This window comes from Lepus europaeus, chromosome 6 (genome assembly GCF_033115175.1).
Source record: "Lepus europaeus isolate LE1 chromosome 6, mLepTim1.pri, whole genome shotgun sequence".
Classification (NCBI taxonomy): domain Eukaryota; kingdom Metazoa; phylum Chordata; class Mammalia; order Lagomorpha; family Leporidae; genus Lepus; species Lepus europaeus.
In genome coordinates, this window is record NC_084832.1 from 75,032,507 (window position 1) to 75,045,257 (window position 12,751).

The 12,751-nt window shown below is 38.0% G+C and overlaps 1 protein-coding gene across 5 annotated transcripts in view; it reads right to left on the reverse strand.

The window, feature by feature from the left end:
• Positions 1-12,751, reverse strand: part of PDS5B (PDS5 cohesin associated factor B) — a 203,743-nt gene that overhangs the window by 128,792 nt on the left and 62,200 nt on the right. For all 5 annotated transcript variants that reach the window (XM_062194387.1, XM_062194386.1, XM_062194389.1 and 2 more), the window contains exons 3-6: positions 9,735-9,938; positions 7,236-7,322; positions 7,036-7,133; positions 6,422-6,548 (exon numbers count right to left, since the gene is read on the reverse strand). In XM_062194387.1, the coding sequence (XP_062050371.1) occupies positions 6,422-6,548; positions 7,036-7,133; positions 7,236-7,322; positions 9,735-9,938 (516 nt within the window). The remainder of the gene's footprint in view (positions 1-6,421; positions 6,549-7,035; positions 7,134-7,235; positions 7,323-9,734; positions 9,939-12,751) is intronic.

Here is a 12,751-nt window from a genome sequence, read left to right on the forward strand (position 1 = left end):
CCACATGTCCCTTTCTACATTAGTGCTAATTACAGACATATAAAGAAACAGATGAAAATAAATTTTTAGCACCAGTTCCCCACTTATTCTTCGAAACTGCTTGCTATTATTAGCCATTTAATCTTCCATGTGACAGTTTGCTACACAATTTGCTACATTTTGATAAGATTATCAATTAATGTGCAGAAAATTGACACCATTATGATACCAAGTCTCTCATTTCATAAACAATTCTCTCAACATATTAAGTCTTCTATTATGCTTTTCAGACAACAATGATTTTTCACATAATGGTCATCCACATTTATGTTAAATTTCTAAATATTTTATATCTATAGTAAAGATAATAATGAAATTTTTTTGAAATTGTGCTAAAAAATTTTCCAAAATTCTCTCATTTGTTCTGAAAACGTGTACTTTGTTTTGTATTCTCTGTATATCTACAATTTTAGCTTTGTTTCCTCCTTCTAATCCTTTTATATTTTCTGTCTTTGTTTATTCTACTAATATCGTTAGTATACTGCTAACTAGAAATACTGAATTTAAGGCCGGCACCATGGCTCACTAGGCTAATCCTCCACCTTGCGACGCCGGCACACCGGGGTCTAGTCCTGGTCGGGGTGCCGGATTCTGTCCCGGTTGCCCCTCTTCCAGGCCAGCTCTCTGCTGTGGCCCCGGAGTGCAGTGGAGGATGGCCCAAGTGCTTGGGCCCTGCACCCCATGGTAGACCAGGATAGGCACCTGGCTCCTGCCATCGGATCAGTGCAGTACACCAGCCGCGGAAGCCATTGGAGGGTGAACCAACGGCAAAGGAAGACCTTTCTGTCTCTCTCTCTCTCACTGTCAAAAAATTTAAAAAAAAATTTTTTTAATAAATAAATAAAAAAAGAAATACTGAATTTGTCTTTTTCCTGAGTAGAAGCAACAATATTACAATTTACCTACTTGCAAAGGAATGCTTCAACATTACATCACTAAGTGTTATATCATACATTATCCTGATTTAAGTTTCTTTCTCTTTCAAACTTAATGAGGCAGGCATTTGGCACCCTGGTAGAGATGTTGCTTAGGACGACTGCATCCCATATCAGAGTACCTGGGTTCAACTCCTAGCTCCCATCCTGATTCCAGCCTCCTGCTACTTCATGTCACCCTCAGTTGCAACAAATGATGTCATTTGTATTAGGTCTCTAATTGCAAGAAGAGAACTGATCTTCCCCTGGCTCCTGGCTTTGGCCTGGCCCAGCCCTAAATGTGTCAGGCACTTGGGAAGTGAAACAATGAATGGGAGATCTCTGAAATTGTCTGTCTCCTCCTTTCTCTGCCTTTCAATAAATAAAAGAAAAAATTGAGGAAGAATCAAACAATTTGCTAACAGCTTCCCATCATGACTTATGCTAAAATGTAATCTAAGCATTTCTGCTAAAAGATTTTGTGCCCTCTGATCTGTTCATCAAATGTCTTATCCTATCAATGACATTTTATAATTATTAATCCATCCTTTATATTCCTAAAACAAAACCAATTTAGTCATTATCAAAATTACTTTTATATCATTCTGGAAGTAGTCAAAGATTATTTCTTATTGGTATTATTTAACTATATTCATAAATTAAATTACCTAGACTCTCTTTTCTTGCTTAGTTCATGTTTTTTCTAGAAATATAATAATTGGGAGCCGGCACTGTGGCCTAGTGGGTAAAGCTGCTGCCTGCACTACCTGCATCCCATATGGGCACCGGTTCATGCCCCAGCTGCCCCATTTCTGATCCAGCTCTCTGCTATGGCACAGGAAAGCAGCAGAAGATGGCCCAAGCCCTGGGGCCCCTGCACCCACATGGGAGACCAGGAAGAAGCTCCTGGCTCCAGACTGGCACAGCTTTTGTCATTATGGCCAAATGGGGAGTGAACCAGCAGATGAAAGATCGATCTCCCTCTCTCTGTCTCTATAACTCGGCCTTTCAAATAGATAAATAAATCTTTTTTAAAAATACCATAATCTGTTCGTAAAATGAATTGTAGAGTACCTCTCCTTCTAAAATCTGAAAGCCTGCTATTAGGACTATCTGCCACTTCAGTAATAAAAAAAAAACACTTTTGATGTCTTTAGATCTTTTTTCGTTGTTGCACTGATTTCTGATGCTGGTGTCACATTCTGTTTTCTTTTTTAATTTCTTTATTTATTTGAAAGGCAGAGTTGCAGAGAGGCAGAGGCAGAGGCAGAGAGAGAGAGAGGTCTTCCATCTGCTGGTTCACTCCCCAAATGGCCACAACTAATGGAGCTGGGCTGATCCAAAGCCTGGAGCCAGGAGCCTCTTCCAGGTCTCTCATGTGGGCACAGGGGCCCAAGAACTTGTGCCATCTTCCACTGCTTTCCCAGGCCACAGCAGAAAGTTGGATTAGAAGTGGAGTATCTGGGACTTGAACCAGCACCCATATGGGATGCCGGCACTGCAAGGCAGCGGCTTTACCTGCTAAGCCACAGCACTGACCCTGGGTTCTACTTTCCATGTAGAGTCACAAAACCCAATGAACTTTACTAGCTACAGAATATTTAAATTTTTCACTCTTGAGACAAATCTGGCAAGTTATTTCATCTAATTTCAAATATGTGAGCAGAAAATATTATTCATGGAATTGTCTTTATTTTTTTGATGTCTGTTGTTCCTCATTTCATTCTAAGCTTACTGATACCAACTCCTCCCTCCCCCTTTTTTAAGATTTATTTATTTATTTGAAGTTTCAGAGCCACAGAGAGACAGAGAGAAGTACCTTCTATCCGCTAGTTCATTACCCCAGATGATCTCAAACAGCCAGTGCAGAGCCAAGCCAAAGTCAGAAGCCACTCCAACTCCCTTTTTTGATTCAATGTGCCAACCATTTACTTCTTAAATACACTTTTTGAATGATCAACTTTGGGTTTTGAGGGAATGTCACTATATATTATAGTTCATTAATTCTGATCTTCAATTTTTTTATATACTTTGTTTATACTAATACTGTATAAAACAGATATACTGTATAAAAACATATTCTTGAATCAGGCAACTATATTTAGAGACATAATTTAAACTCAGAAATTTTAATATGTATCATTTTAATTATTATTAAATAATGGCCATTATGATTTACTGCTTTATCATTTGATGATTTACTCTTTGGCTTATAGTTTTCTGTTATAAGTTCTCAATATTCCTAACTCTTAGCTTAAAAATCTCTGGAAAACATGTTAATTTTCCCCAATAATTGGGAATTTGTTTCCTCTCCTTCATAATTTTTTTCAATTTAGCTTTATACAGTATTTATTTTCAGTTTATCTGCATACAAGTTTAAATATCTTCCTGAGAAGTTAACTTTTTATTAATTTGTAAAGACCTCCTTTATTCAGTAAAAACTAATATGTCTAATAATATAAACTACCTCAGTTTTCTTCTGGTTTATATTTGACTAGAAAGATTTTTTTCATCCTTTTACATCCAATCATCTTGAGGTCATATTTTAGTTCTATTTCTTAGTAGTGAGAACCTGCTGGATCACTGTCAAAGTCAATCTGACAACACATGTATTCTGGTAAAGTTAGGCTATTTATATTTATTGTAATTCTCCCTTTCCTTAAAAATTCTTAAAATTTTAACATGAATAAGTCAGTTAAAGTTCAGAGTTGATCAACAGATCTACATAATCAATCATGATCATCACCAGAATCCAATCACTCATTTTTAAATCCATTACACTACTCAATCTTACACAGTATTTCTTGAATAGGATAAATTTTAATACTTTTTAAATTAATCTGTTATTGCTGTTTTTGTTTTATATTTCAGTCCTTATTTATAGAGCATGTTTTGCTCACCATAATTCCTGTATCTCACCTCTTCCAAATTTAATTTTGTTCAGCCTAATGTACCCACATAGTGATTCTTTCAGGAACAACCTATTAATGCGTAAATATGTAACACCTTTATTTAACTCAAACTGGATATACAACCATTGACAGATAATTATGCCTCAGATCTATCTCCTAATGCTCCAAATAATTCTTATATATCATTCAACCAAGGTTTAAATTTCAGGGCCAGTGTCATGGCACAGCGGGTAAAGCTACGACCTGAAAAACCACCATCCCTTAAGGGTGCCAGTTCAAGTCCCAGCTATGAGCTGCTCCACTTTCAACCAGTTCCCTGCTAATGGCTTGGGAAAAGCAGTGGACATGGCCCAAGTTCTTGGACTCTTGCCACCCGTGTGGGAGATCCAGATGAGGCTCCTGGCTTCAGCCAGGCTCAGCACTGACAGTTGCATCCACCTGGGGAGCAAACTAAGGGATGTAAGACTTCTTTCTCTCAGCTTCTCCTTCTCTCTCTCTCAATTCTGACTTTCAAATAACTCTAAGAAATACGTATTTACATTTCAATGATCATTTCTCACTTCCAGCAAGTTTTTCCATAATATTTTTTAAAGATTTACTTACTTACTTATTTGAAAGCAGAACATCAGAGAGAGGAAGACAGAGAATAAGATCTTCCATCTAGTGGTTTACTCCCCAGATTGCTGCAACAGCCTAGACACAGCCAACCTGAAAGCCAGGAGGCCATTTAGGATCTTCCACATGGGTGGCAGGGGCCCAAGAACTTGGGTTCACATCTGCTGCTTTCCCAGGCACACTAGCAGGAGGCTAGATCAGAAGTAGACTGGGGGGGACTCAACACCTCACTATGGGATACTAGCTAGTATCATAAGTAGTTTAAGCCATTGCACACAATGGCCCCCATCTTCTATCTTATGTGCAACTATTGTTTTTAACTCTAATTTTTACAAATTTAATCCCTGTAAGCATATTTTATCATTAATCCTATTAGAGTTTTAATCATTTTTTAACTGTCTTAGAATGTGTTATTCACTACCATAAAGATTCACAAAGCCACACAGAGCTAAAATTATGCAAAAAAAAAACACAAAAAACAAAAAACAAAACAAAACACACAGCCTTGGGAGATTTCCAGGCTAAGCTAAATGGAATAAGAAATGAAGTATAAGCAGCTGGTGGAAGATCCCCACTCCTGTAACTAAGACAAGGAATTAAGATCCTAGGATTCTAGTGTTCAGAGTGCTTATAGACCCTCTGCTATAGCATGACCAAGGAGAAAATGTACATCCAGGAAGCACTTATTTATTTTCCCCAACAAAGCCTTTTTTTCTTTACAAGAGACTGGACAAAGTCAGGCCTGTAGTTAGTTACTGGCAGTTTACATCTCTGGTAGTTACCTGCTGAGTGCACAGACAAGCTGAGTATCTTTTTTAGAATATGTGTGTCCAGGAGAGCTTGACTCACAGTGAGAGCTAAGCCGGGATACAAGTCAGGTACAGCCTCTTCAGGGGCATATGACATCCTCTTGGAATCTCTGCCTTCCTCCCTAGAATACTTTGTGGTTTATTTCATGACCCCACTGAGCACATAGGCCAGGTACTCTTGCTAACTGGTCCTGAAGAAGCTTTTAGCTGGGCCCCAGGCCAGTTTTTACAGTTTAATAAAAGGGCAATAAGAATTTTAACTAGATGGAATAACCAAGGGGCCAGCACCGTGGCACAGCGGGAGAGGGGAGGGTTGCAGGTGGGAAGTTATGGGGGGAAAAAAGCCATTGTAATCCATAAGCTGTACTTCGGAAATTTATATTTATTAAATAAAAGTTAAAAAAAAAACTAGGAATAGACTTGCCATATGATCCAGCAATTCCACTACTGGGTATATAACCAAAACACTAGAATACAATGTATAAATGAGATACCTGAACCACGTTTATAACAGCACTGTTCACAACAGCCAAAACTTGGAATCAATCAAGGTGACCATCATCAGATGAATGGATAAAGAAATGTGGCCTATATACACAATGGAATATCATTCAACTATTTAAAAAAAATAATGAAATTCTACCATTTGTAGCAAAATGGACACAACTGGAGGACATTATGTTGAGTAAAATAAGCCAGACTTAGAAAGACGAATACTGCATGTTCTCTTTTATATGTGGGAGCTAAAGTTTAAAAAAAAGAAATGTCTGTGTGAATCAACAATACTGGAAATGTAGTTTTGTAAAACTTTTATACTTTTGTCAAACCAATGGTTAAAAATGTTGTACTACTATACTTTTAATTATCTGTGATTACTTTAAAATTTACTGTATATGAATGAAGAGATCATTTATCTATTCAATTATTATTCATAGCTGTTTTCTGTATTCCCACTAAACTAGGCTCTTTATGTTTTTTTACTTATTAAACTTTCTATTCAGTGAAGTAAAAAAATATTAATCAGTATTCTCCAAAATTAAAGTTAAAGCAGGGTAAATTATATTTAGAACTTAAGCATTAATTCTGGACTTTAATATTAATGGGCTTCAAAAGCATTATATATTGCTCTTACCTTATGGGCAGGTACCAGATTTACTAAAACTGTATCCAAAAGCTCCTGAGATACTGTATCACCTTCACAAATTATAGAGCTCATGAGATCTACCATGTGCATATGAACTTTCTGATTATGGCCATTGCTGAAATTCAAACAGATGTATAAAGTATAAAACAGATATATGTATATATGTATAGATTTTAATCATAATTATGATACCAACACATTTGATAAAAATGATACTAAAATATTAAATAAAACACTATTCATTTAAACCTTCCCTCTCTCAAATTCTACGTTATCCAAAATATATTTTTAAATTACATTTCTTAGATTTCTTTCCCCAATCTTGACCAGCCTTGCAATCAAAATGATTAAATCAAACAGTTTCAGTTTTGCCTTGAATTCAGAAAGTCATATTGCTTTTAATTCTAGTCCTTACTGTGTAAAACTGCTTACACTTGATTTATTTTTAAAACATCTATAAAAGTAAACTTAAATGAACTCTTACATTACAACTCTTAGCCCTCTTATATTCTTCATAACAAACATAGTTCATGCAGATTCACCTCAGAAATTCTTTACTTTTACAGTTTAAAAACATTATGTACATGGTAAAATAAACTTACTTTATCACTGAAAATAATGTTCTGTATAGCTGGGTAAAAATCTCATTACTATCTTCTAATTCAAAGCATATGTTATATGACTTGACCCAAGCAATGTTCTAAAATAGGAAGTAAAAAAAGGTGAAAAGTAAATGCTTCAATTGACAAAAATATACAAGAACACAGAATTTTAAAATGTCACTTTAAGATATACTGCTTACCTCAAGTAAATAAAAATACCTATTGAACTGTGGGCTCTTTGTATCCTCTAGCCCCTTCAACTGCCTTGTTATAAACATGAATATATCCTTTAAAAAAAGAAAAAAGTATGGTTTAGATTATGAATGCTACAAGAAAATATCCACTAAAATAAAACTAGTTCAGACCTTTTGTGTGTCTACACACAAACACACAGCATGATAAATTATAAATAACCAAGAAATATTGTAGTTGGCTGAAATTTTTTAATTTCTTATTATCCTTTATAGAGAAATAGTATATCATTCACCATGATCTCAATGTAGAGAAAGAAAAACTTCAACTCACAAGAAGTTAGACAAATAGACCATGAAAATTTAGTTAACTAAAATTAATGCCATTATTAGAATTAAAAATACTCAGCCAGTGCTGTGGCTCAACAGGCTAATCCTCTGCCTAGCGGCGCCGGCACACCGGGTTCTAGTCCCGGTCGGGGTGCCAGATTCTGTCCCAGTTGCCCCTCTTACAGGCCAGCTCTCTGCTATGGCCCGGGAGTACAGTGGAGGATGGCCCAAGTGCTTGGGCCCTGCACCCCATGGGAGACCAGGAGAAGCACCTGGCTCCTGGCTTCGGATCAGCGCGGTGCACCGGCCACAGTACGCCGGCCGTGGCAGCCATTAGAGGGTGAACCAACAGCAAAGGAAGACCTTTCTCTTTCTCTCTCTCTCTCTCTCTCTCTCACTGTCCACTCTGCCTGTCAAAAAATAAAAAAACAAAAAAAAATTTTTTTAAAAGAATTAAAAATACTGTAATAACCAAAAGATGATCAGGTTTGCTGGAACAGCATAATATGTAACAATTAGATAGCAAGAATACAGTTTAGGAAGCTTCAATTTCCAAAATAAAATTGTCAAATGACAAGAAAATAGATTCCACAAAGAAGCTGAGAAATTAAAACATACTTAGAAGTCACCTACTCAAGCACTCTAATTAATCATTGTATCACTTGCTTTTCCTTTACTATTTGTCTATTCTTACCATCCCTTAAACCAAATAAGTATCTCAAAATCAGAGGTCTACAATTAGAAATCAAACTATACACCTGGGAACAAAACTACCTGGATCAGCTCACATTATTTACTTTAAGTCTCTAATCTTACAATTCAACCCCACTTTTAATGAAAAATATTCCTTCCTCAATCAAAATATAAAACACAAGCATACCTAAACCAGTTCAGGCACTCCATACTTCAATTTTGGCAGACTTGATCAACTATACTGATTTGCCCACCCCAGTTATCAAGAAGCAACTTTTCCCCTACTACTGTAATCCCACTGATACACAATTAATATCAATATTTGTTGAATGAAATAAATTGCCATTTTTTCACTGTCGAGTAACCTTCTTTCTACACACACACAATAATCCAGTTTCCACAACTATCTTTTACAGTTTTTTTAATTTCTGACTGACTTGCCTTACCATCATTCCAAAACATTTGAAAAGTTCATGCCTTCTACTAGCAATTTTCTAAACAGATTAATCATGCTATTCCCTTTTATTTCCAATCTTTTAGAGACGATGCTTTCATGGGGCCCAAGAGGCACAGTGGGATAAGCTTCAAGCTTACACCAGCATCGCATACAGCAGTGCTGTATCAAGTCCCAGCTACTCCACTTCTGATCTAGCATCCTCCTAATGTGCCTGGGCAAACAGCAAGATGGCCTAAGTACTTCAGTCCCTGCCACCCAAGAGTGAGACTGGGGTACAGTTCCTACGTCCTGGAATCAGCCTGGCCTAGACACACCCAGTTGTTGCAGTCATTTGGGTGGCTGATCCAGCATGGAAGATCGATCGATCGATTGATTCTCTCTCTCTCTCCCTTTCAAATAAATAAATAAATAAACCTTTGCAAAAGTGGTAAGAATGACCATGGTGTTCAGTATGGATTTTTCAAAGGGAAAAGGAACTGGGGCAGTGTGGTGCAGCAGGTTAAGCTGCCACTTGTGACACCAGGATTCCATATTAGAAAGCCAGTTTGAGTCCCAGCTGCTCCTCTTCCGATCCAGCTTTCTGCTAATGCACTTGGGAAGGACACTGGACAATGGTCTGGGTACTTAAGTTCCAGGCCCATGGCTTCAGCATGGTGGAAACCCAGGTGTTGCAGCCATTTGGGGAGTGAGCCAGTGGATAGTAGATCTCTTTATCTCTCTATCTCCCTGTCACTCTGCCTTTCAAATAAAAAATAAATCTAAAAAGTGGGAAGAGGAGGAACTGCTCCCAAATGACATTAAAAGAAACAGAGTTAATGATGACATAATATAAATAGTATACACTATATTAAGTTATTATCCTGAAAATCAGAAATTGTTCTCAAAACTTCTTAAAAAAATGATTCACAAAAGATTGCTAAAGCTAACAAAGAATCCAAAGAAACTATCTAAATAAGTTAACTCTCATTTTAGATAGACACATAAATCAACTTCAGTCAACCTTGGCAGTTCTTTAAGTGAATACTTGCCTTTAGTTTATCAGGGGATGTGTAAGGAGCTTCTGGTGCATAAATTCTGAAAATATCTGCAAGGCAGCAGGCTACCAGTAAACGAACATCTTTATCAGGGTGCTTGAGAAAAAAATCTGAAGCAAGATGTAAAGCTAAGTTTAGATAAAGCTCCTTTTCTTCTTCAGAGTCCTGGTCCATATCCATGAAAGTTTTCACAACCATCTATACAAAAAATAAAATAAAATAAAATAATTAAATAATGAAATTTTTCACATAAAGACACACACAGTCACATAGAGAAGATGTTTAGCTTAGCAATTAAAAGGCCCACATTCCACACTGGAGTTCCTGGGCTGAATTCCCAGCCCAGCTCATGACTCTAGCTTCCTACTAATGCAGATTCTGGGAGGCAGAGGCGATGGCTCAAGTAACTGGGTTCCCTCATGGGAGACATAACTTGCATTCCCAGCTTTTAGCAACAACCCTCTCCCAGGCCTGCACATCATGGGCATTTGGGGAATGAATCAAGATAGATGAGATGGGACTCACGATCTTCTCTTCTCATATAGATCTAAAAAAAATTTTAAGTACAGGCATTTGAAATATAGGCCATATTTTTTTAAAAAGATTTATTTATTTATTTGAAAGGCAGACCTACAGAGAGGCAGAGGCAGAGAGAGACAGAAAGATCTTCCATCCACTGGTTCGCTCCCCAGATGGCCACAATGGCAGGAGCTGAGCCGACCCAAAGCCAGGAGCCAGGAGCTTCTTCTGGGTCTCCCATGTGGGTGCAGGGACCTAAGGACTCTGGCCATCTTCTACTGCTTTCCCAGGCCAACAGAGAGAATTGGAGCAGCCAGGATTCAAACCACACCCATATGGGACACCAGCACAGCAGGCAGTGCTACGTCACAGCACCAGCCCCAAATATAGGCCATATTAATTGCAAAGGTTAACTTCAAATAAATGTATTTTCATTTTTTCCACACAAGATCCTGCTAAAACCACCGTATAAACTTTTCTATAAAAGACTAAAATATATGGGGCCAGCGCCGTGGCACAGGTTAATCCTCCGCCTGAGGCGCCAGCATCCCATTCGAGCCCAGGTTCTAGTCCCGGCTGCTCCTCTTCCAATCCAGCTCTCTGCTATAGCTTGGGAAAGCAGTGGACGATGGCTCAAGTGCTTGGGCCCCTGCACCCGCATGGGAGACCAGGAGGAAGCACCTGGCTCCTGGCTTCGGATGGGCGCAGCGCCGGCCGTGGCGGCCATTTGGGGAGTGAACCAAGAGAAGGAAGACCTTTCTCTCTCTCTCACTGTCTATAACTCTACCTCTCCTATAAAGAAATAAAAATCTTTAAAAAAGACTAAAATATTTTTCATTTACTTGTATGTGCTAACCATAAGTTTAAAATTAGCCTTACACAGTGTTCATTAATGGAAGAATTCTAAGAGGTATTTTGTTGAAACTTCTGGTCTCAATTGTAAAACTGAAATAAAAGGAGTACATCCTTCTTAAAAAAAAAAAAAGCATCAGCTTTTTAATAAATTCCTAATCTTTTTATTAGGAGATTTTGCATATTTAGCTAACAGAGAATATATACACAGATCCAAGAAAGATATCAAAACATGCATCCTCAAATGTTAAAAAGCTACCATGACATGACTGCCACAACATCTAACAACATTTCTTGCCCCACAGAAGAGAATATGATATGAAAAGTTCATTGGTTTGATGGCATATACATGGGAACAGAAGGAAGCTACAGGAAATGGATCCTTTTTCAAAAATGTCTACATAAAAGAAGATAGAAATAAGCATGAGAAAAGGCATAATTTTTTTAAGAAATGAATCTGGCTTTTTTTTTTTTTTTTTTTTTTTTTTTTTTTTTTTTTTTTAAGATTTATTTTAGGGGCCGGCGCCGTGGCTCACTTGGTTAATCTTCCGCCTGCCAGGTTCTAGTCCCAGTTGCTCCTCTTCCAGTCCAGCTCTCTGCTGTGGCCCAGGAAGGCAGTGGAGAATGGCCCAAGTGCTTGGGCCCCTGCACTGGCATGGGAGACCAGGAAGAACACCTGGCTCCTAGCTTCAAATTGGCACAGCGCCAGCCATGGCAGCTATTTGGGAAGTGAACCAACGAAAGGAAGACCTTTCTCTCTGTCTCTCCCTCTCACTGTCTATAATTCTACCTGTTAAATAAAAAAAAAAAAATTTTTAAAGATTTATTTATTTATTTTAAAAGGCAGAGTTATAAGAGGCAGGAGCAGAGGCATATAGGGAGATTTTCCATCCACTGGTTCACTCCCTAAATGTCCACAACAGCCAAAGCTGAGCCAATTCTAAGCTAGGAGCCAGGACCTTCTTCCAGGTGTTCCACGTGGGTGCAGGGGCCCAGGGACTTGGATCATCTTCTACTGCTTTCCCGTGCACATTAGCAGGGAGTTGTATTGGAAGTGGAGCAGCCAGGACTGGAACCCGCACCCACATGGGATGCCAACACTGCAGGCAGCATCTTTAACCACTAAGCCACAGAGTTGGCCCCGAAAAGGCATAATTTCAAACTGTGAGGATCTTGCTCTAATTTTAGTATTAGTAGTTACAATGATGATCTCAGCATCCACTATTCCTACTTAAAATGAGATTTAAAATTGCCTAACTTTATAGGAAAACAAACACAAACTCCACTGGAAAAGTGACCATATAGCAACCACTAGGTGGTGCTGCAAATACTAAGCAGCAAGTAAGGCTAGTTATCAAGTACCAACGTCTATGCCTTGGTCTCATATTGCAAGGATTTTCACTTGCTGTAGAGTTAGATCTCTGAGTAATGAATGATTCCATTTTGTACTAAATTATGGTAACAACCGAGGAAAACATCCTCACAGAGCAACCCCCAAGTTTTATTCTATCAAAGATGATCTCAGAACCAACAGCAGGCTAATCCCTCCAATTTGGCACTACCATCAGTGCCATTAGTGCCAAATTTGGGTATGATATCCAGAGCTATTCTGCTAATTCTTTAGTATTATTACTTTTTAA